Consider the following 25948-nt stretch of genomic DNA (forward strand, 5'->3'; position numbering starts at 1 on the left):
TAAATCAAAGACACAAATAAATAATTCAAATATATCTATAACCAGCCACAAGATTGAAACAGTAATAAAAAGCTTCCCACATTAGAAAAAGCTCAAGACTAGAATTGTAGTAAATTTTATCTAAACTTCAAAGAAGAACTAATGTCAATACTACTTAAATTATTCTATAAAATAGGAAGTAAGGCTTCCAAACTCTTCTGAGTCCAGTATCACCTTGATACCAAGCCCAGATAAAGACATAACAACAATGATAGAAGAGCTGGGCATGGTGACACACACCTTTTGTCCCAGCACTTGGGAGGCAGAGAATCGGAATCTCTGAGTTCAAGGCCAGTCTGGACAGTTCCCAGATAGTCAGGTCTACATAGAGAAACCCTGTCTTGAAAACAAACAAAACCAAAACCAAAATAAGCAGATCAAAAGAAAGAACTGGAAGAGTGGGACTAGTATGTAGCTAGGTAGTAGAGGACTTGCCACAAAGCCCCAGGTTCAATTCTCACTGCTACAAACAAACCAGGAGGCTCAGAAGTGCAAGGTCACTCTAAGCTACGCGAGTTGGAGGCTGGAGGCGATCTTGAAATACACAAGACATTATCTTAAAAAAAATTTTCTGAATGTGGCTGGCCTGCAGTCTTACTGAGAAGCCATTGACAATGACACTGGGACTGGTTTCCTCTGCATATACTGGATTTTTGGGATCCAGTCTGTTTGGATGCTCACCTTCCTGGACCTGGAGGGAGGGGGGAGGAACTTGGACTTCCCACAGGGCAGGAGACCCTGACTGCCCTTGGGGACAAAGAGGGAGGAGAAGAGGGAGGGGGGGAGTGGGAGGGCGTTGGGAGGAGGGGCGTAAATGGAAACTCTTTATAATTTAATAAAATTACTTTCAAAAAAAAAAAAAACCACAAACCACACAGCAGCAACCACACACACAGACAGAGAGAGAACGAGTCCAGTGTATGTGTGCAGGGGAGTACACATCAGTCATCCCTGCCTACAGATTCACGATGTGCCTACATCAGTAAACTACAGTGACTGATAAGACCTGAACAGTGAGGCAATTTAGTAAAGCAAAGGATGTGAAGTGTACACACACATACAAACACACACACACACACACACACACACACAAACAACAACAACACAGCTTCACATAACCAACCAGTTAAGCTGCACTGGCTAATAGAAATACAATTTGAGCCACATATGTTTTTAGGAGTCATATTTTAAAATTTAAAAAGAAACATTATATTACATTATAATTAATATGAAACTGTATTATGGTAAAGGATGTAGCTCAGGGGCACAGTGCTTTTCTAACATGCAAAGGCTATGAGTTTCAATCTTAGCACCGAAAAATAAATACATGGAGATATTTCATCCATCTTAAAATTAAGTTCCAAAATGCAATACATACTTTATAGTTATACTCACATTATAACTCATATAGAAGAACAACAAAATACCAAAACAAAATAAAAAACACGAAGAGGCGAGAAGAGCCAGTAAAATACAGAGACTCTAAAAATAACAATTCATAGCAATAAACACAGGATAGATCATTAAGCACATACACAGATTTGCTGAAGAAGGGCAGCACTGTAGGCCATGAGGACAGGATGAGTTTCTTCATAAATGCTTCAAGACAACTGTGTAACCATTTAGAAAGAGAGAATAATGAGCCCATACCTTACCTCATACCCAAGAATAAACCCCAACTGTATTCAAGATCTCTATGAGGGGAGGGAAAAGAAACCACACAAACTCTAGAGAGAAACATGTGTATCTTCCTCCCAGTAAATCAAGTCCACAAGAAACTTTAAGAACTAGGAGAAAAATCTTGGCAGCACTGGACACAGGTGAAAACTCATATGCCTAATATGTTAAGATTTCTTAAATAACAAAATTCTAGTTGAAAAACAAAACAGGAAAAACGTATATGTTGGAAAGTTTTTTTTTATCAGCTTTACACAGGTTAGAGTCATTTTGGAAGAGGGAAACTTAATTGAGCAAATGACCCCAGTAGACTGAACTCTGAGCAAGCCTGTGGTGCATTTTCTTGATTGATGTGTGAGGGCCTAGTTCATTGTATGGATGCTGCTACTCCTGGGATGGTGGTACTGGGTGTTATAAGAAAGCAGGTTCAGCAAGCCATGAGGAGCAAGCCAGTAAGAAGCACTCCTTTATGGCTTCTTGCCTCAGTTCCTGCCTCCAGGTTCCTGCCTTGAGTTCCTGTCCTGATTTTTCTGGATGACAGACATCAAGTTCTAAGATGAAATAAATCCTTTCTCCACAAGCTGCTTTAGTCAAGATGTTCTATCACAACAGAAATTCTTAATTAAAACAAGATATGAATAGAAAAATTTACAAAAAGGCACACAAGCAAACTTTCTATAAGTTTACTAACCTTACTGCAAATTAGATGGAAATGGCCATGAAAACCACTCCTAGGAGTGATTCCAGCTAATAGGTTGGTAAAAAGCTAAAAAGCCTAGCATGAAACTCCAGGCTGGGCTGTGGCGGGTCAGGAGAACACAGGTGGCTTGCAAGAGGGCCTCCTGAATGGCTGGAGGAATGTGGAGGCATCCCATAAAATAACTGTACACTTGCCATCTGAGCAGAACTCCCTTTTTTGAGCAAGCACTCTAAAGATAAACCTGCAGTCAGGAAGACAGACGTGAACAGCATTATACCCAGCACTGTGTGAAATTATAAAGCTCTGGGAACAACCCAATTAACTTTTCCACAAAAAGAATGCAGCACATTCGAAACATTTGTAAAAAGCAAGGAAGAATTCTTTGAACAGTTATCAAAGTGCTCCCCAGAAAAAAATTAAAAAGGAAAACCAGCAAAAGGCAAAAGAATATGGAGCATGTTACTTTTATGTACCAAACAGGAAGTGCATACTTCACCAGAGTGTAAGGACAGAAAATTTTGCAACTGCTTCAAGAATGTTCTAGACCCATGTAAGACAGTAACCATGTGAATAGATCAAGTTCTCACTATCCAATGACACCTGAAAACATATACCATGCACTGGAGCGTCATGGGAACTCACTGTGACAGAGAAAACAAAACTTACTAACTTTAAGATGGGAACCATCAATACAAATGTAGTAGAAATGAGCATATATAACCTCAACCCAAAAAGACCAAGGATGGGATGGATGTTATAGCTGCCGTCTTCCTTACCCTCCAGGTTTGTACCTGTGGATTCAACTAATCACAGATCAAAAATACATTGAAAATGTATTTTGCACTTTTATAGCTTTTTATGTCCAAAATTATTTCAAAATAATAATAACATAGCAGCTACAATTATTATTGTGAAAAGCCATAGATAAGCAACATCCCACCTGCAGGGGCCTGCAGAGAGCTCACACACATAGAACAGTATCAGCCAAAGCTTGGAATAGTTCCCTTATGATCTTTATTTACCAATTGAACTGCTGGTTCTGTCTCCTTTCTTCTTTTTATTTTTCTTATTCTTGCCCTTGGGCTGAGGAGAACTTGCCAGAATCAGCCTGCCATTCTGCAGGAGATGACTAGGGGAGGGTGGCTCAGGAGTGACAGTGTTCAGCTTCTCCTCTTTGATGTGGCTCAGCTGCTTTTTGTTGTTGTTGTTGCTGTTGGCCTTCCTCTCCTCTCTCTTCTGCTCTGTGAGGAGAGCAAGGTCAACTATTTTAGGCTTTAACTCAGGCTGGGCCCGGGTCTTGGGCTGTACCTCTGTGGTTTTGGGAGGATCCATGGGCTTCCTGGCTGGCTCATTGCTAGTCTTGCTGGTCTGTTTTAACTTTTGTTTGCTGTTTCCCTCCTTGTGATGATGCATCATGTCCAAGAGAAACGCAAGAGGCTCGTGCTGCTTCCCATTGACTTCCTTGGGTAGCAGAAGCTTAGAGTCTCTGGGGTCCATGGGGTCTGTGGCATCCCCATTGGCTCCAGGCCCTGGCCTAGGCTCTGAGTGGTTCATATGTCTGGAAGGGGAGTGAGATGAGGTTTCTGGTTCTTCAATTTGTTCTACTGAGCCATTGTGGATGTTTTCAGAGTTAGAGATAGACTCTGCTGCTGCCTGGAAATTTCTAGCAAGCATTTCCAACTTGGAACAGTCTTTACTTGGCCGCTCCTTTTTCTTCTTTTTTGCAGCTCTTAACTTCTGAAGCTCCTGAAGCCGCTGAAATTCCTCCTTGAAACGCTGCTCCTCATCTTCCTCCTCTTCTTCCTCCTCATCCTCCCGTTGCTTTTGCTCTTCCTGATGCAGATGCTCCCGTGCCCTGGCCTCAGCTTCCAGGCGTGCCTTCTCTTCCAGCTGTCAATGAAAAAAAAGAGAAGATGGCTTAAGACCATGATAAGAACTCTAAAACTTGGCAGGGCTGCTAAGGTGGTTCAGCAGGTAAAGACACTTGCCTGACGAATTTGAATTTGACCCAGACCCACATGGTGGAGACTCATCCTGTAATAGTTGTCCTCTGACTTATATACATATCATGATGCTACCTTCTCTCCACATAAGTAAGACTAATTAAAAAAAAAAACCTTGAGATATCAATCACATATTGCAAAATAAATTTTGAAAGAGACAGTAACAACTAAAAACTTAAATATACCTACTTGCAATTATTTCACCCTACAGAACTCTTGGATCTCATCTATCTACTGAAGCATACACATATTTTACTGGGAACAGGGCAACTAACAGCATCGGACCAAGAGCTAGATACTGGGAGCAGTCAAGGCAGCTGCTGCGCTGTGTGTGCAGCACCCAGAGAGCTGAGCATTTCTTTATGTGGAAGGCAAGGAATCAGCTTACTGACTACACAAGCTCCTGACAAACTTAGCTGTCCAGGTGAGAGATAAAGCTAACATGGGGACCTGCAAAAATAAGACAAAAACAAAATTTGTCCAAAAACTAAAAAATAAAAACAAACAAAAACCTTTCCCATGCTGGAAGATAGTCCCAAAATATGCAGACTTTCACAAGGGCAAGGGTTTTCAGAAATATTTACCATCACACAGCAAATGTGGCTCCAGTGCATTTCTGCTTTCCAGCTTGATGGAAAGAAGTTTCACCAACTGAAGATTTCATTTTATTAATGATACAAGACCACGGGTCAAGTCCTGACACAGAACGGAACCTCGGCAGAGGTGAAGATTGCTCAGGTGTTTCCACCAAGAGCAGCTGGCTAACTTTAACCTTTATAACGTTGATGTTATTAACTGTCCTTTAACTAGACGGGCCAGTAGTCAGAACAAGAATGTAGGAATGTAGGAGGTCTGTTAGGAAAGGCACATGCAGGCCCTGCGGGCCAAGACTCAGTTTCATACCAAAGGCATCTCCTCATTCTCAGCTTCTAAACCTCAGAGAGTCCTATCTATTCCCCATGACCAAAGCTATTCCTTCTGTCTCTTTGGAAGGAAGGTTCCCACAAAGGTGGAGACTCTTGTGGTCCCACTGGCCAGGGAAGCCTCCATATAGACTACTACAAACTCACTGTTCAGAAAACATAAAGTGATAGAGCTTCTAGATGAGGCTGTCTGAGACAAACAATTGCATTCTCAGAGCACAGGGCCAGGGCAGGCATGTCAAACAGTCCTGCTTTCTGAAATGTGTATCTGTATGCCCGGAAATGGAGGGTTGTTACTTACCTTCCTCTGCTTGTGCCTTGCTCGTTTGGCTGCACGACTACTACTAACTGGCTTGGCCTCTGAGCTGTTTATAAACTGTAGTAAATCCTCCACTCTTCGATGGTCAACTACACCCTCCCGTTCTGATATCTGCTCCATTTTCTTGGGTTGTTCTTCCTTCCTCTTGGTCAGCCGTAAACGAAGTTTTTCCCTCATTTCTGCATAATTTCTGCTTGTTGGTGCAGCTGGAGGCTAAGGTAAGAATATAACTAAATTAGACCTCAAGTTTTAACAACTTTGAATATAACATTAAATTTCAGAACTTCTCTCCCAAAAAAAACCTGTTTAAACTTAATATTAAAAATTACTTAAATAAATAGCATATAATCATTGTAAAACAAAAATATAGGCAATAATATGAAAGGCCTATTTATTAATGAAAAGCCTAATTATTACCATGTAACCTAAAAGTTGAGTTTTGGCAACTACCTTTTAACTTGTTATACATCTGTGAAAATTCAGCAAAATACAAAACGATTTTTTAAAGCTAAAAAGCCACAACACATATATTTTATATGTCTATTTTTACTTAGTATAATGGGTTTATTATCTTCCCCACCACCAGAGTTGAGGGCCAACTTTGCACTGACTAGGCAAGAGCTCTACCACTAAACTAGTGAGCTAAAGTCTCAGCTCTGGAATTATCTTTTGATGCTAATAAATCTCTTCAATATTTACTTTTCTTTTTAGTGTTAAAAGGGAAATAAAAGGGAAAAACACCTCATTCTTAGTCCTACTACCAATTTCTTATTATTTAAAATCACACATCTTAGGAAATGGAGATAGAACAAAACAAAAACAAAACAAAACATACATGCACCTTCATTTCTTATTTCTCCCTCCTAGGGACCTTGGGGAACCCTGGTTGTATAAGTACAGCTCTGGCTCTTCAGTGTTGTACAAACATGTGGTGTGCCAATACCTTTTGCACTCATCCAACAAGGTTACCACTATCCATAGACTGCATGAGCCAAACTATGGTGGGGTTTAGTCAACAACCTCCTTCACTGACTATCTAAAAATCTCATAAATAAATACAAACAAAAACACAGGTGGCTTAGTTTTGTAACCATAGCACCAAGGAGCCCAAAGCATAAGAACTGCTGCAAATTTAGGACCAGTCTGGATACATCATGAGTTCCAGGTCAGCCTAGAACATGGAGAGACACCCTGTCTGAAAAAACAGAAACAAATACCACCAACAAAAACACAGTGGTAAGAGAAAACCTGCAGTGATGAAATCCTGTTTCTTTAGGTAAATACAATCTGGAAGTGCATATAAAATCTTAGACATTGATATACTTTGATAATATTCATCTTCTGCTATCCTCTCTTATCCTCTGGACCCTTTATTCCCAACGAGTCCCCTTCCTATCCTACTTTATGTCTTTTTGAATAAATGGCCCACTAAAGGGCTGGAGGGATGATGGCTCGGTGGCTAAGAGCACAGACCGCTCTTCCAGAGGACCCAAGTTCAGTTCTCAGCACCCAGCTCACAATCATCTGTAACTCCAGTTCCAGATCAGACGCCTCTGATAACCACAGGCACCTGTAGTCACATGAACATACCCACATACAGTTACTCATGACTACACAGAATTCAAAATAATAAAAACAAATCTAACACACAATTCTTGCCAAAGGCTGCAAGTCACACAACTGTCAAATCACAGTACACTAACTACATGCACTTACCCCGCCATGTCCGAAGAACTCACAGTAGCAGCAGTCACAGTACTTGCCCTCCTTCTGGTTGGTGGAAGTTGAAGTGCTCGAACTGTGCTCGGAGCAGCTGTCCTCATCTGCACTCTCATCCCCATCATCCTGCTGCGGGTCATAGACACCATTCTCGCAGCGGTGCCCTTCACAGTCAGGGTCACTGCAAAACCACATACAGAACATTAGCAAGTAGCCATCCCAGAGGCACTAATTATTCCTCATGCCCACCCACTGTTCAGCTTAATTTTCAGACCAAGGCAGCAAAGAGGGCTCATGGCTCTGGGGTCAGAGAATCATGTGCCATCAGCCAAGACAGTGTGATTACTGGGCTCAGTTAGGAGATAGGCAGACATGTGGTCAGTAGTCATAGCACACCTACAGTGTCACCGGATGAACACATGACTTTTCTGACTTCCCTGAGACCACTGGTTTCATAATGGGGGTTATGAAGGACGTGCTTCTAACAGGCAAAGTCAAAGGTAACAGAAATAATCTTTTATAAAAATCACTGTGTGTGGTATTAGTTTAAGTACATAAATCTTGTAAATTGTCTGCAGATTCTACCCAATGAATAGCAAAAACAACTTAAAAAAACAAGCAAGGCACACCACACCCTTAATGCCACCAGTGGAGATAGTCAGCATCCCTGACCCTGGTCTTGGCAGCCGGGCCATTGTTCTTTCCTCTGAAGAACTAGAGGCTGAGATTGAGACTGGAGCCTCTCCAACTCCACGGCCTTGGCCTCTGTTGGTGAGGTCTCTTTCTTCTGCACTGGACTTGTTACCTGCCTGGACCCAGAGCACAGTCTGTAGCTATGTTAGTGCAGCATGGCTCCCAGCCCTCCTCACAGGCACCAGGGCTCTGTGGCTCACCTGCAGACACTGGGAGGGGCACTGATGGAGCCATCTGTCGTGGAGGGCGGGGGTGCCACAGGGGTAGGACAGAAGCTCTTTCGTGTATCCACGAACCCAGGGGCTGTGGTTGCAGTTTTGGGGAATGATGGGGCAGCAAGATTTGGAAGGTGAGGTGTGGAGGCTGGAGAAAGTGCAGCAGGAGACAAAGCTGGGAGTGGGGCCAGGCCTGTGGGGCTGTTCCTTGGAGCAGCAGGTGCTGGGTGTCTGTGGTCCTCTTTGTTGAGGCCATGAAAAACATCACCTGCAGGTAGAGATACAAGAGAGACTGCCACTGGCTGAAGAAAACAAATATTTAGGTTGCCTTTAATTACATTTCTTTCCCCATTTTTTTGGGGGGTGGGGGTGGGGGTTTGGGAATGTTCAGACCTACAGAAACCAAAGAACACCCACTCATCTTCATCCTGACTGGTCACATTTACTTTATTTCCCACATATATCAGATCTGGTCCTAACATCTGTAGTAAGCTGTGCTCCAGCCTGAGCTCTTGAGAGCCTACAAGTTTACAAAGAACCTGAGATTTCTCCATAGTGGGCACCAGCATTCATAAGCCTGGAGGTCAGATTGCACATATAACCTAAATCTAAGCTCCTAACTTTACCAAGGTCATCAAAGCTTCTCTAACTAATTCAGTGGCTGCTTAAAAATTCCTTTCACAAGACATATGTTTTTCAAGAGGCCAGCTGTCCACTGGTGTGATTTATCTTATCACATCGGGGTGAAACATTTTAGACTTAAACTGTACAAAGATAAACTACATAGAGAATAAATGATCTTTGTTACATTTTGGGGTCTGTCAGGTTTATAGTTGCCAGCTTCCTCCTCAGGGGGTGCCCATCATCACTCATAATGGGTCAGAGTCCATGGAAATGTTATGTTTGCCAAACTGATAGTCAGTATTCTTAATGTTTCCTGAAGGACTGGAGATGTGGCTCAATGGTAGCATGTTTGTCAATTAAGTGTAAAGATCTGGTTGATGCACTATACTGTATGCAAGCGTGTGCTTTCTCTCTTACACGCATAAAAGGGTGGTGTGTGGGCTATTTAGCTGGTTACTACAGTACAAGCCTTGGAAGGCTGAAGAAAGAGGATTGCTATGGGTTTGAGACTGGCCTAAACTTAACACCGAGAGACCCTGATTCACCTCCCACCTGCCCAAAAACAAAAGAAGCACTCTTTTTGATGCCTGGTGTCAATTATCAACTTGACAGAATCTGAAATCCTCTAGATGGGTGAATGGGCATGCTTGTGGAGGATTATTCTGATTAACTGATATGGAAAGATCTATCTTAATTGTGAGCTTCGTGAACATGCAGAACTGGACTACATACTTTGAAGACAGTAAACTTAGCATGTGCATGCATTCATTGCTCCCAGCTTCCTGGTTATGGATGCAATGTGACCAGTTGCTTCAAACTCCAGTAGCCTTGATTTCCCTTGCAGGATAGATATGACCCCTTTTTTCTTGGGTTGCTTTTTTCAGAGTATTTTGTCACAAGAGGAAAAGAAACAGAAATACTCCCTGATTAGGCTGACCTATGTCATCTAATGGACCGCTGACTGCAGCGCAGAAATTTTGTTTCTACTGTATGTTTCTACAAAGAGAAGTTTCTTAACCTTAGGAGCCTCTCTAAATATCCCAAGGGATTCCTGACTTTGATTGTCAAGGTTCATCATATTCTTTTTCATGCCCTTCAGAAAGGCAGACAATCATGATTCTTTCTGATGCTCAAACTGCCTCATCATTGGTTGATGAGGTACAAACCAGCTCCTGTGTCCTCAGACATTTACCCTAAGTCTCTATAAACATTTCTTTGCTTTTAGGTCCCTTCTAACTGTCAATAAGTGGTTAGTGTGAATGCTAGCAGGCTAATAATCTTGTTGGCTTACACAAATCCTCTTTTGCTCAGCAGCAGCTGTGCTCAGAAAGCAATGATCTATGTCCATCACAGAAGACAGAGGCAAGACACAGACCTCAGCAACCCAAGGGTATTTTGAATAGCAGCTAAAATTCCAACCAGAATTCACAGACCATCTTTTTATTTACAAGCACCTTCAGGTATTTTCATTTCCACCTCTAGAAAGGCAAAATAAACAGTAACAACATGGGTGGTGTAAAAAGTGAGAAGCTGAAAGGCTCTCGGGGTTCTTACCTATGGAAGGCGGCCTTCTGGATGACACCTTGAACTGACTGCTGCTAGATTGCACTGTGGTGGCCGTGCATGACACAGAGGATGTAGCTGAGGAGGTGGCCATGGCGACTGTGTTTGCCATGGCAACTTCATTTGCTTCCATAAAAGCATCTTGGAAATTGTATAAACACTTCTTTTTTGCAGCATTTTTCTTCTCTTTGATATCTGAAACTGCAGGAGCTTCATTGCTGGGTGGAGGTGGAAGGGCTTCAGGTCTTGTTTCTGAGAGCACTGGCCCTAATATATCACTCCCTTTGGAGAAGAATGGGAAAATTAAGGCTTCTAAAAGAAACAGCACTTAGTTAAAAACCCCAAAAGAATATGCAGACACTGGGGCCACTACTGAAGCCAAGACTTCTCTGGAATGATGCTTTTAGTCTATGGAATGTTTATTGAGCACCTATTATGTGCCAATTCCCGTGCTAGGTGTTTTCCAGTATCACTGAATGCCTTAAAACCAACTCTTGAGGTTGAAAATGTTATTCCCATACTAAAGATGAAGAAACTGAGGCTCAGAAAGGCTAAGCAACTTGCCTAAGGTCACACAGCTAGAAATCCCTTCAAACATAGATCAGAATGTCAGGCCTAGCTTCTGTTCTGAGCACATTCAGGATTGGGTGTGGGGCTTTGGTCACCTGAGGGGAGAAAGGTGTAGGGACCCACCCCTCCCAAGTGACCCTGGACCTAAGACTGAAGTAACGGTTGAGCCTCAGTAACTGAGGCAGCTGGGGAGAAGGTGCTTGTTAGAGGGGAGAGAGCCCCTTAGGGTTAATACAGAAACCAACAAATAGGAACTTGAGTCACAGAATTCAAGAAGGTGTGCCACTACCTTTCTGCCCCCATGCACTGAGCTGAGGTCTGGTGGTCACCACTATTTGAGAACTGCAGGTCAGACACAGCCCCTGGAAACAGATCCTCTGTGGCTGGGCAGCACCATGTGGCTCACTGTGCTGGCAGGTAGCATGGAGCCAGCGTTAGCTTTGTTAATCAATGCAGTGGACCCATCAGTGCAGATGTGGAAGGGTGGATGGGATGCCAGGCCCCAGAACCTCCCGCTGGGGAGTGTGATGATGACCATCTTAATTGGTTCAGCGTATTTAAAACCTTAAGAAAGTTTTAATGAATTCCTTACCAGAAATTGTATCTGGCAAGAAAGTGCCAGGATTCCAGTTCTTATCATTCATCACTTCTGATCCCCAAAGACTTATAAATTTAGAACTATTCCACTCTGGAGTGTTCCCAAAACAGCTCGGGTAAATATGGTCTTGAAGAGATGCATTGAATGCCTGAGGCTTATTTGTGTGACTCTGAACAGGTGCTGGCGGTAAAGCCTACAAAAAAAAAGTTCTAATCACATATCGAAATTAATATTCTGTATACCTGTGTAGTTCAACTACAAACAGAGAAATTGTGGCTGAAACCTTGAGGGCTATGCTTCCCGCAAGCCCATGTCCATGGGGAGTACATCTCACAAATGCTGGAGTGGAGGGTTACTTAGGAAGGCTATACATGTAGGTCGACCTTTAGTCCAAAGGTTCTTGATGCCTTCAGATAACTCAGCCACTTCTAACAGTCCTGTCTAGTCACACTTTAAATGTGGTTCATATACATAAGAGCTATTCTGTGGCTGAAGTCTCCTTAGACGTATTGATCAACACTGTCAAATCAGTTTGGAAGCACTAATAACAATGGTAAGGTCTTTGGCTCTCAACTCTTAGAGCTGTGTAGCACAGATCTCAAGAGCTGAGGAATTCTGGTTGTGCTCTGAAACTGGGGTGCTGACTTACTCCCATTTCCAGGGAGAAAGTCATTCCAACCTCATCAGCATACTGGCCCAGGCCCTGAAAGGTCAGGGAAATGGAATGGGAAACAGTCAGTGGGCCAGTCAGCAATGCATATTTACTGAGTGCCACGTTGCTGTACACACCCATGTGCCCTAGGGCTCTCCCTACTTGATACCTAAGAAAGTCCTGAAAGGGCTGTGCAAGTCATACAGTTGCACTGCCATGCTGGCTTTCACATAGGGATCTGGGTCTCCTACCAGTCCTTTTGCTCAAGTGACCTTTACTTAGAATGTTGAGGTAGCTTTCTACTACTTTTTAGATAAAAGTCAAAGTCCGTCCATGGCCCATGACATCCTAGGGAAATAAACACCTTCTCCTCCTTGCTCAGCAAGCCTGGCCACACACAAACCTTCCTTTCTGGTTTCCATCTCTCTTAACTTCTCTTCTGTTCTCACTTGTGTCTAAACTCTGAAACCTCTTCACGTACACTCACTCCCAAGCCTCAGCCCAGATGCCACTGTCCCAGAAATGCTGCCATTGTTTTTCCTTTGACTACTCAAGATCCAACCCAATACCAAGGTGAGTTTCCCACTTAACACCTTGTGATTTGGCCTCCTCCTCCTTCACCTGCCATAGCAGAATTCAAGACTGACTTATAAACTGATATTCTAACTCTGCCATCTCCTAAATCACATGCACTTCATGAGAACATGGGCCACTGGGATCCTGACTCTATACCCCAGTCCTGGACAATGTTGGGCATACTGTGTTCCTTTAGTAGAGTCAAGTACTGCTGAGATGAGTGAGTGGCCCATGCCCTGGGAAAGTCACAGACTTGGCATTAGGAAGGATGCCTGATGATCCCATTCTCTGTGACGTATAAATGAACAGTTGATTCTGTAGATTAGAGTTTGAGGGCTGTAGGGTAATTCCCAATTGCAGGTGATGGTCAGTCAGAAGAAGGGAGGATGACAGAGTTTTGGGATGGTCCATTAGATATGGACAGTAGAGGCTATATATCAGAATTAACTATGTGATTGATTACTGTCCTTAAGAGTCAATCATAAGGGAATCATAAGGGTGTCAGGTCAGGAGAAGACAATCTGATCAGTTTATTAGAAAGGTCAGTTGTGGCAAGACAGTGATGATCAGCAAGGCAAAGATATGCTAAAGTTGCTGGTTAGGTGATGAGAAATAATGACATAATGGGGTGAAAATGGTGAGGAAAAGAGAGGTCTGTGAGTGAACCTTGAAGTTATCCCTGGCTCCATCATGAGAACATGGCCAATGATAGGTAAATAGAAACTGGGCATAAATCTCAGCCTCCCTCTTAGTAGCTGTGTGACCTCAGGCATATCACTCAATCTTTTGTGCTTTAGTTTTCTCATCTGAAATCTGGAAATACCTACCCTAGAGGTTTTGGTAAAAAAAAAAAAAAATACTGTGCCTTGCCTGCAGGAAGCATTGGTGAGGGCAAAGATGAATTCCTGGTACTTACTAGGACCATGCCAAATTACATCAGCTAGACCTGCTCTAACATGCAAAAACTTGGGCACTGACTCTACCCAGTCCACTGGCACACTGCATAATGTCCTCTAACCTGGAGGGCTCTGGGAGACTTTGACAGAGGGGAGACAGGTAAGCAGAGCAAATATTTGGGGTCCAAAAGTATTGTAGACAGGGGTAAAAGGCCTGGATGGACCACTCAAAAGCAAGGGTCTAAGCAAGCTGTTTTGGTAAGGGAGCCCCAGGCAAAGCAAGGAAAATAATGATACTATATTTTAAAAGACACTTGGTTCTACAAAGTAATAAAAAGGCTAAGAGATATCTTGCTGAGATCTGCTGATGAACAACAAGGAATTTGGGAACCTTTGGCTAAGGGGCAGAAACACCTGCTAACATACCTCAGCCTGCTTATTAGCCAGGGTGTGGGCTGAGATCTGAGCAGAAGCACCTCCAGGACTCTGAGCTACTTAAGAGTGTCCTGAGACTCTCCATGGACACAGCTGTGCACTATCTGGCTTATCCTCTGGTCCCTCGCCTCTACAACCCTTGTTTACTCTTCACAGTGTCCTCTACTCTGTGAGGGCGCTTGTATTCCATTCAGGTCTGCTCTCCAGTATTACTTTACTACCCCATGTCTATCCACAAGTTATCTGAAGCATGACAAAGTGTCCTTTCTGTTGTGGCTCAGGGGATGGAAATAAGAGCCTTGTGCATACTAGGCAAGTGTTTTACCACTGAGCCATGCTTGCCACAGAATTTTGTATTTTATTCTGATTATGTTTTTGCCTTTTCTTTTGAAAACACTGACCAGGAGTAACTAATCTGGGTGTTTCTAAAATGGAGCACAGGGCCTGGCACATACCAGGTGTTCAATAAATGACTGCTGAACACAGCTTAGTTCATGGGGGAATAAAAGACCCAACGGCCATGCTCTTATGTAATTTACTTATACATTTCTTCAGAGGCCCACCTACTTAAAGAGGAGGCCCAATTGTAAAGACTGAAAGCAAAAGTGAGAGGATAGCAAACAAAAAAAGTTGTATGGTTTTCAATACTTTTATACCTGATGCCTGCTGACCTTAAAAGCATCAATGTTCCTTCTGAGAACAGCTGTTTGCTAAGTGGACTACTGTGGGTTCTGCTTTGTGAGTACACAAGTGATTAAACAATGAAGTCAGGTTCTTCACACAAATTCACAAAGCTTCAATTAACAGTAATTTTGAATTGTTCTCCACTTTATAACAAAAAGTAACTCTTAAGGAAGAAAATTCTTTGTTGGAAGAACGCAAACAAATAGACCTTCATAAAGCTGTAATCATTTAGGAGTGGGTGATCTAGTCTGTCTTCCCTACCAACACCAGTTCAGACACCAAGACTGAAAGATGGCATGCCAAGCCATCAATCAAGACATGAGACTATTAATCAAAGAAACTTTCACTATACAGTCAGACCAACAGGAATTCCAGCCAATTAAAAAGTTAACACAAATATTCCCCATTTCTATTTGTTTGTTTGTTTAGGTTTTTCAATACCTCCCAGGAATAGTAAAGAGGCAATGACCTTTGTCCTGGCATTACTATTCTGAGGCTAGAGGAAATTAAGCACTACCCCTGATAGAAAACACACCCAACATCACAACAAAATCCCCTAGCATGAGCTATTTTCCACACTGCATATCTCCACAGTGCCTAACCTGGATTGTAAGGAAAAACATTAAAACGGGAATTGCAGAAACCAAAAAACATGGAAACAATAAAGTATACTTAGAATACTGAAAGAAAATCCCACACACTTAGGATTATGCACTCAGTAAATTAATCCTTAAAAAGTGAAGGAGAAATAAAAACTTCAAATGTCTCACTGGCTCTGCATGAAACTAATTGACTTTTTTCAGACAGAAAGAAAACTATACAGGTTGGATGGCTACAGTTCATATATAGAAAGATCATAACTAAATGCAACATAAAAATATTTTCTCATATTTCTACATGATCTGAAAGACAACTGCTATCTTCATGTGAAATCTGGGAGATCAACTTATGGACAGGAAATGCATCCAATACTATATGGAAAAGGTGGAGAAAGGAGAAGGCATTTTCCTGAAGCCACTTGGGCCATGTGCAGGGCTTGACAGTGCAATCTCAATGGGAACTTAGTTAAAGCACACTGTAGAGTTCAGGACAAGAGCAAGACAGCTAAGATGTAAGTATTACTAATACATCATAAGGTATTTAAAAGTATAAAATATAAACAGAAGCCATTGAAAATGAATATAAAACAGGTACATGGTTGATAATCAAATATATTCAAAAATCATTCTTATCAACATTATGATCCATAAAAATAAAAAAATATAAAAACATCAATGAAAAACAGAAGCACAAGGTATAAGAAACTCAACTATACCTATCTAGGACACCCAATCCAAAAGATTTATTTCTATTACCTTAAATTATGTGTTGTGGGGTGGGTATGGGTATGGGCATGGGAGTAAAGATATCCATATAGGCCAGAGGCATCCGAACCCCCCAAAGTTGGAGTTAAAAGTTCTGAGTTGCCCGATGTAAGTGTTGTGAACTGAACTTGGGTCCTTTGGAAAACAGCACACACTTCTAAACTTGAACTATCAGTCTAGCCACAGAAACTTACTTTAAATACTCTGGTAAGTTAAAAGTAAGAGATAGGTCTGTGAAGATGTCTCAGTAGATAAAGGTAGTTGTCGCAAAGCTTGATAACCTGAATTTTGATTGCTGGGACCTCATATGGTAAAAGCAGAGAATGGACTAAATCAATTTGTCCTGACTTTCACACATATGCCATGACACTAGTCCCCTACCCAGAAACAAATAAATGTTCAAGAAAAATATTTGAAAGAGTTAGAAACCAATGGATGAAAGACCCCCACCACTACCAAAAAAAGTATGGAATGCAGGAAGAAATAGAGTGAAGGGGAAAATTTACATTATAGCAACAACATATTCTTCTATTTAAAAAAAAAAGTCAGACATATTTGAAAGACATAAGAAGGAAGAAAGGAAAATTCTGGGTTTGTTTACATCCAAGCAATAAAGACCTTGTCCAGTCACATGGTGGGGGTGCACGCCTTCAATCCCAGCACTCGGGAGGCAGAGGCAGGCCTCTGTGAGTTTGAGGCCAGCCTGGTCTACAGAGTGAGTTCCAGGACAGACACTCTGCTTCAAAACACCAAATAAATAAATAAATAAATAAAAATAAAGGAAGGAAGGAAGGAAGGAAGACCTTGCCCAAATCATCATAATAATTAGGGTTGGAATAAATGAAATAGAGAAAAATAAATTAAATCAAAAGGTCAGGGACTAGAGAGATGGCTCAGTGGTTCAGAGCATGCATGCGTGCACTCACACACTCATAAAAAATAAGTCGTTTAACATTTTTTTTCCTTTAATTTGTCCCCATGTGAACCTGCCATCAAAGGCCAAAAAGGGCACCACGTTCCCCAAGTCTGGAGTTTCAGGTAGCTGTGAGCTACCAGACATTAGTGGTGCAAACCAAACTTGGCTCCTCTGGAAAAGCAGCCAGCACTCTGAACTACTGAGCCATTTTACAGCCCCAAATGAGAGAGAGAGAGAGAGAATCAATTATTCTTTGAATAAACAAAATTGACAAATTCATATTAAATTTATATTAAAAAAGACTCAAATTACCTAAATGTCAGTGGAAACAGTTACTGATACAGAATTATAGAGTAAGTACATGGCTAGAGATGGGACTCAATTGTAGTTCTTACCTAGCATGCAGGCATTGGCCCTACAGTCAATCCTCAAGAGCTAGGTGTATTTCTAATACTACCATTCTATGAAGTATTAGTGACTAGTGCAAGAATACTTAGGTGGGGAAAAGGAAGAAAGGAATTGTTTAGATGATATAATTTTATAGGCAAACCCTAAACGTTTCAGATGTAAACAAAACCAAAAATGGTTAGAACTAATAAATGAATTTAGCCCCACAAGATAGAAAGTTAACATTAAAAAAATTACTTGCAATTTTATGTGTCAAAAATAATCAATCAGAAAATAGCATAAAAAGAATAGAGTATTTATGAATTAACCAAAGAAGTGAGAGGACGTTTGAGTAAAATTACTGCCAACATGTCCTATTTCCCTATGTCTTCTATAGATTTAATGCAATCTGTCACAGTATCAATGATGGTTTTTTTTTTTTTTTGCAACATAGAGAAAAGCTATCTTAAATATCACATAGTAGCATAAAAGTCCACAATTGTGGTTAGAATAAGAATGGCCACCATAGGCTCATAAATTTGAAAGACTAGTCACTAGGGAGTGGCACTATTTGAATGGATTAGGTGTAGTCTTGTCAAAGGAAGATGTCACTGGGAGTGGGCTGCAAGGTTTCAAAAACTAATGCCAAACTCAGTATCTCTCTTGACTCTTTGCCTGTGGATTAGGATGTACTATCAGCAAATGCTCCAGCGCCATGTATGATGCCATACTCCCTGCCTGAGGATAATGAATTGACCCTCTGGAACTGTAAACAAGCCCCCAATTAAATGCTTGCCTTGGTCATGGTGTCTCTTCATGGTAATGTAACAGTGACTAATAATCCAAACCATCTTGAAAGAAAACATAGCTGGACACTTGCATAATATGCTCTGCAAAGTTCATAAACCTGTGACAGTCAAAATAGACAAGCAGAACAAGCACAATAGATAATAGACAAGCACAGAGAGGAGGAAGAACAGGAGGATATAACCCCACACACAACCTGCTCAGCAGGAAGATGCAAAGTTAAATGTCACACTACCTCACAGCTATCAGATGACTACTATCAAAATAAATAACAGGGGTTGGTAAAGATGTGGAGAAATAATTCTTTTCTTCCCCCTACCCCATACAGGATTTCCCAGTAGCTATGGAACCAGTCCTGGAACTCACTCTGTATACTAGGCTGGCTTAAAACTCAACAGAGATCCACCTGCCTCTGCCTTTTGAGTATTAGGATTAAGGGCGTGTGCCATCACTGCCCAGCTAGGAGAAATAATTCTTGTGCACTATAGATAGATAAGTCTTCAAAGTGGCAGTCTAGGTGGAAACCATTATGACAGTACAGATATCATACAAGACAACAATTAACATTATATGTTTCGAAGAGCCAAAAGAAGATAGTCTTAAAGAAATTCTTGTTAATCTATGTTCAGAAATGTTTGTCCTAATAGCCAAAAAGTAGAAACAACCCAAAAAGTGTGGTATATGCATACATGAAATTATCACTCAAGAAAGGAAATTCTATAATATACTATAATGTGAATGAGCCTTAAAGATATCAAACTAAATGAAATAGTCCACTCAAGAAAACAGGATTACTTCACAGTTCCAATTAAAGAACTTGGAGTAGTCAGCTATAAAAACATAAAGCAGAATGGTGATTCCAAATGGTTGGTGGAGGGGAGTTATTGCTTCATAAGTAAAAAAGCTCCACCTTTACAAGATGAAGAGTTACAACCACAAGGCAACACCAGTTGCATGATGTTAGGAATGCCTCTGATTCCACTAACTAAAGCCTTAGAAGTTTGACTGAAGCCTTAGAAGTATTAGAAGGGTAGATTTTATGCCATGCATATTTTACCAACAGAAAGAAAAAAAGAGATGAAGAAAAACATTAAATAAAAAAACTGGAGGCACTGTACTAGTCTCAAAAGAACAGATCTCAGATCAAGTAAAAACAACAAAAATAAAAGAAAGGCATACATGAACCTATAACAATAAAGTATACTAGTATGTGAAGCAAAAATAAAGACTGCAAAGAGAAAATAAAAGGACCTTCTACCATAGTTGGAGTCTCCAATCCCTATTATTAAAAATGGACAGATCAAGAAGGCCAAAAATCAGAAAGAAGGATGAAACAAATAGCAGCAAATGGATACAATGCCTTCTACAGATTACCCAAGACAGAACACGCAATCTTCTCTTGCTCACAGGGAACATTTGCCTCTTGCTTTTTTAAGATAGGGTCTCCCTTGAAGTCCTGGCTGTCCTAGAGCTCACTATATAGACCAGGCTGGCTTCAAACTCACAGAGGTCCAACTGTCTCTGCTGAGATTAAAGTTGTGTGACACCAACACCCAGTGAATATTCACTTCTGATTCACCTACACTCTTTTTTTGTTTTAAAGATTTATTTATTTAATTTATGGATATGGGTATTCTGTCTGAATGCATATCTATGTGCACCATGTGCATCCCTGGTGTCATGAATCCCCTGGAACTGCAGTTACAGACATTGTGAGCTGCCATGTGGGTGCTAGGAATTGAACCCAGGTCCTCTATAGGAGCACCCAGTACTCCTAACTGCTGAGCCATTTCTCCAGTCCCCCACCTACACTTTTATAAGTTCAAGAGCAGTGACCAGGCCTGGAAGGTGTAGTTCAGTGCCTAGAACTCTAGACCATAGCGAAATCTTATTTATTTATTTATTTATTTGTTTGTTTGTTTACTTATTTTTGTGTGCTGGCAACTGAACTGCAGTTAGGCAAGAGCTCTATATTTTATTTACTCTAATATTTCACTGCAGGTTTTTTGCCATTTCTTTTACCTTTTATATAATATATCTATATTAACAAATAAATATATCACTGGTATAGAAATCAGTAATTTTTTTTAATCTCAAGGAAATTAAAATCTTCACAGAATTCATCCTGAACATTCTATGAAAAAAAAATATTTATCCTCAATGGTCAGAGTATAAAGTAAAACAAAAATTACAACCATGACATTAAATCTTATAAGCAACAACTGGGACTCCACCATAGCAGAAACTCCAAACAAGGCAGCAAAGGACAGAGACACAGGTTGACCCAGGGGCCTCAGTGAATGTGATTGTCTTCCACACACAGCACCTATTCTTTGACTCTTGGTTATACTGAGACACAACATTTATCACTTCTGAGAAACTTCCAAGGGAACTGAAGACAAGCCTGGGCTATTCTAGAAAAACTTGTCGTGTTTCTAGAAGGTCCTTCTACTAACTTTGTGGAGCTGTTAACATACTGTGTATTTAAACAGTCATAGCAAGAACATTCGAGTAAGTCTGTCTAACTCAAATAATACAAATCAATTCTGCAAGGCCTGGTAAGAGAAAATACAAGCTTGTTTAGAGAAATCAATGTTTTTACACCAGATATACACGAAGTATTTCATAAACTGCACATACTTTCCCCTCCATATTGGGAAGCAGAGTGTCCTGAATGGCAGAAAATACTACCACTGAGCTATAACCACAAGCCTATCAACAGCATCTTACATTTCCACAATAAAAAAGCCTTCAACAGGTATATTTAAAATGGATCACTGTAGGGCTGGAAAGATGGTTGAGTGGTTAAGAGCACTGGCTGCTCTTCCAGAGGATCCTAGTTTGAATCCCAGCACCTACATGGCAGCTCTCAGCTGCCTGTAACTCAAGTTCCAGAGGATCCAGCACTACCTTCTGGTCTCTTCAGGCACCAGATACACATGTAGGCAAAACACTCACACATAAAATAAAATAAAGCAAAATAAAAATAAAGTGTATATCAGCGCATAGTCATGACACCAAGAAGCAATGTGGTTGAAGTGTGGCTTAATTACAAATTTGAAAGATTCTATATGACCATAACCATGTGTGGCTAGTCCTCTATATCTGCCTTCCTACACATGAATCTTTTGCATTTACCTATGGTCTTAAGTTTAACAGGGTCAAAGGATAAGGTATCAGATCCAGAAATGGTACTAAAAATCCTTTTCTTTTCTTCTTTTACCCTTTTATGAGACTCTAACTTCCTTAAAAAAGGCCAGTCTTAAAAAAGGGGCTGGAGAGATGGCACAGAGACCTTCTTCAGTTCTAAACACTCACACAATAGCTCACAATCATCTATAAACTCCAATGCCCTCTTCTAACCTCCATGGGCATCAGGCATACACAGACATGTACAGGCAAAACATTTACACACAAAAAATAAAAATATATCTTTAAAAAGGTTAGGTGTGCTGGAGAGATGGCTCAATGGTTAAGAGCACTGGTTGTTCTTCCAGAGGATCTGGGATTTGAATTCCAAAACCCACATCCTGGCTCACAAACATCTATAAACTCCAGTTCTAAGGGATCCAATAACTTCTACTGGCCTCCAAGGCATACAGGTGGGGCACAGATACACTTGCAGGCAAAACATTCATACATTATCTGTAACTCCAGTGGCAGGGGATCTGATACACTCTTCTGACCTCAATGGGTGCTGCATGCATATGGTGTATACACACACACATATACACACACAGGAGGGCAAAATACCCATATATTGAAGGTGGGAGGGGAGACAAAGTAAGGAAGAAAACTTGTAAGCAGCTGAGAAGAGTGTTCCCAGTGAACTTGGAAAACAATTAATTAATACTTTCAATAAACAAAAAATATGCAATAGACATTCTTTAATCTTTTTTTTCCAGAATTAGGTAAAAGTTCTATTTAGAAAAAAAATGTAAGTTGGCAGCACCTTATACATTCATTCACCCAGATGAAAGGAGGATATAAACCACAAAACCCACAGACATAGTGTGGCTTTGACGACATACTTGAAAATGCTTCGAAGACATTTGTTAATAAAGATATTGCTACATATTCAAAATGGGTGATATGAAGTCTAACAAAACACAAGCATGAGTCTGGGTAGCTTCTGAGTACTTATAAAAACTGAACTTGAACCTTATTCTTCTGCAAGTGTGGTATTAATCTACCACCTGTGCCCCTCCCCAGTAAACACACAGGGAACCCATTTACTAGCCACGCATAATGTACCATAGCATGACCCCAGAGGACCAAGCCCTTCCCATGTCATGGCCCCACTTTCTGTCCCACTTGAGAATCACTGTGTTAATAAACTAATGAAGTTGGAAAAATTGTATTTTTGCTTGATTGGTGTTAACTTGGAACCATAACATAACATAACAAAATTTCAGCATTATGGGTGGTCAACAAGGCAAGTGCAAAGCAGCTCAAGAGGCAAAGAAGCCTAAAAAGTGAACTAGCTGGGGATGGTGCATACCTATAATCCTAGCACTAGGGATGTAGAGGCAGAAGGATCATTTCATGTTCAAGGCTGCCTGGTCTACATAGGATTTCAGGCCAATTTCTCTAAATTTATTTCAAAGTCTAAGAGACTACGTATATACATGTGGTGTTTTAAGGAGAAACTTAAAAATCGAACACTTCTAGACTTTTGCTGTTTTTCCTAAGTGAGCTCTTTGCAGGTTGGGTTTTGAGGAACCTCTTCTCTGCCCTACAGCTATATTTCCATACTCACAGATAAAACAATTTCTCTGTGTTTCACACTGGGCTTTTCTTTAGGCTTGTGTATTTGATAAAGTCCTAGTTTTCAAGCTAGAAAATATCAGAGGATTCAAGTTATTTTCAACTCACTTTTTCTATTATGTTAAGGCAAAAGTCAGGTCCGGAGTAGAAAAATGGACTATTGTCAAGTATCCTAGAGTTCAACCTGTTAGCAACATCCCCTGAAAACGCTCTAATTCTAGTGACTAAATCATGATTTTTTGTATCCCTATACACTGCAAAGGCTTAACATTACAAGAACTTCAGAGACTACAGCCAAAGCAAATGTCCCCAGTGCATCAGGAGCAGCCGCTGCTCTGTACAACCCACTTCTGTTTGTTGAAGTATGTGCTCTTGTCAGAATTCAAGTCATGAGAGACTTCAAGGCCTTTCCTAACCTGGCTTACCTTACTGTGTGTGAACGGGGGTGCTGTATACAAAGTGGGGTGGATGAGTGGTCGAGGCAGGTGTGGAACAGTGTGCAAGGGTACATGTCCGTGGATGTGGGGGTACAGGTGCAGCGCCGGGTGTGTTGGCTTCTCTGGGCTCAGGAACTGATGGCCAGGAGGCAGGGCTCCAGCAGTCATTGCTGATGCTGGTAGCCCAGAAGCTTCTTGTTTACAAACATGGCATTCACAAGTGTTCGGAGTTTGTTCCGCCTAAAACAACAGAAAAAGAAGTACACGAATTAAGCTACGGTCAGTCAGAACTATAGAGAAAACAAAGATTCAGGGCTCAGCCTGGGCTAACTAGAGCTCTCCACATGAAAAGGTACAAATGCCACAGATGGAAACAAGGAAGGCTGCAGAGGAGAGAGCTCAGCCTCATTTTCCAGAAGGGTATTTACACAGACAGAAGTCATTGATCAGGGACCCAACTGAGCAGCAACAAGGATTTCCCTAAAGATATTAGAAGGATAAAGCCAGGAGGGAACTGGAACCAAAGACAACAGGATCACTGGGTGGCTGGACTCTGCTGGGCTCCTACTTTTCAATCAACAGCTGCGATGAAACTTCCACCAAGAAGGGGAGATAGCATGCTAGCTGGGGCAGAAGGAAGAGACCAGTGAAACTTCCTTATCAAAGCAAATGTGAAACTGAAAATAGATAACAAAGATTAACACTTCAGACTCTAGAATTCAGTCAGAGTCAAACACTGGGACTGGGAAGTCTTTATTTAATGATACCCAGAACTTCAGGGAAGAACAGGAAGAATCTGGACTTCCTGTCAGAGACTTCCCTTGTTCTAGCTCTAGTGCAGGGAGCAGCATACAGGAAATGAGTAAAGAAGCCTTGCTACCAAGGAGAGCAGCTCAGTGTCCAGCGAGCTGAGTCAAAAAAAGTAGATGTCAGGTCTCAGAACTGGGACAAAGAGCCTAACTAAGGTGCCTATTTAACTTATCTATGCAGACCTGGCCAGCAGGTTCTCCCAGAATCCTTTAGTCCCTCCCTACCTGTTAGAGGGTACGGTTGACATACTCTTCTCCCAATTACACTTCTCTATATAATCTATCCATTTTGGTTGTTGGGCCCTTTAGGCTACCTTTTACTCTTCTGGCTCTCCTTTGTCCCCTCCCCTTCTCCTCACATGGCCCGGATCAGGGTCGCAGCCACTCTCCCAGAAGTCCCTGCCTCTGGCTATGCTCTCCCTCATAGCTATAATAAACCTCTATCACACCTAAAAGCAGCAATATCCTTCCTTTTTAGTTCTTTTCTCATTCAGTAGACTCAGTGGGAATGGACAGGGAAGTGAATGAGACAGAAACAGACCGGGGGAACTTTAAACGTGAAAAAGCCATGAAATACTCTATCCAAAGCTATCCAAAGCTCAGTGGTTGACTAGGAAGCCACAGTCTACACATAGTCATGACCTTCAAAAAGAAGCATACAAAGGAAAAAAACACCAAAGTTCACTGGAGTACAAGTTGAGCGAGGGAACTGTTCCCTAATCTACACACAGATGTGCTGGAACACAGAGGAACCTTCAGAAGAGATAAGGCAGCAGGGACTGACCCAATAAACCAAGCAGCCAGGCTAAAAGCAGAAAGGGGCAGCAGGGCATGGGTACACATCTTTAATCCCAGCACTCTGGAGACAGAGACCAGCATATCTGTGAGTTTGAGGTCAGCCTGGTTTACAAAGAGAGTTCCAGGAGAGTTAGGACTGTTCACACAAACTGTTCAAACAAACAAACACAAACAAACAAAAACAAAAAAACCAAAATCAAAACAAAAAGGAACAAATGAAACAAAAAAACAGACAGCAGCAGCTCTCTCACAATGTGAGTGATATAGATGCAGGCATTTAACAGCAATAAAGTAATAATGATCATGGAAAATAACAAACACAACCCAGGGGGACAGCAATCCCAAGGAAAAAGTCAGACTATAAAGTTACTCTATTGTCTAAACCAATCAATTTTCCACAAGAAAAAAAAAATGAGGCATGCCAAAAAAGGACAATCAGATGCTTCTGTATACTGTAAATATGTATTGTTCCAATTGGTTAGTAATAAAAACTGCTTGACCAATAGCCAGGAGAGAGAGAGAGAGAGAGAGAGAGAGAGAGAGAGAGAGAGAAATGCAAGCAGTGCCCAAGAAATAACATGCAAACATGCCTTTGTTAAAAGACTTGGCAACTTGGCAATACATAGATTAGCAGAAATGGGTTAATTTAGATGTAAGAGCTAGTTAGTTGTAAGCCAGAAGTATAGGCCAAACAGTTTGTAATTAATATAAGTCTCTGTGTGATTATTTAGGACCATGCAACGGGGACACGAAAGCATTGCCTCTGTTTACAGTCAC

The 25948-nt window shown here is 41.3% G+C and overlaps 1 protein-coding gene across 4 annotated transcripts in view; it reads right to left on the reverse strand.

Annotated features, from left to right (window-relative positions):
* The window catches only part of Fam193a (family with sequence similarity 193 member A), a 127688-nt gene that overhangs the window by 15713 nt on the left and 86027 nt on the right, over positions 1 to 25948 (reverse strand). For all 4 annotated transcript variants that reach the window (XM_085692027.2, XM_085692025.2, XM_085692024.2 and 1 more), the window contains 7 exons: positions 23553 to 23804; positions 11638 to 11836; positions 10467 to 10757; positions 8274 to 8556; positions 7378 to 7561; positions 5644 to 5874; positions 3439 to 4306 (listed from right to left, as the gene is read on the reverse strand). In XM_085692027.2, coding sequence (XP_085548153.2) covers positions 3439 to 4306; positions 5644 to 5874; positions 7378 to 7561; positions 8274 to 8556; positions 10467 to 10757; positions 11638 to 11836; positions 23553 to 23804 — 2308 coding nt within the window. The remainder of the gene's footprint in view (positions 1 to 3438; positions 4307 to 5643; positions 5875 to 7377; positions 7562 to 8273; positions 8557 to 10466; positions 10758 to 11637; positions 11837 to 23552; positions 23805 to 25948) is intronic.

This window comes from Myodes glareolus, chromosome 8, assembly GCF_982192425.1.
Source record: "Myodes glareolus chromosome 8, mMyoGla1.1, whole genome shotgun sequence".
Lineage (NCBI taxonomy): Eukaryota > Metazoa > Chordata > Mammalia > Rodentia > Cricetidae > Myodes > Myodes glareolus.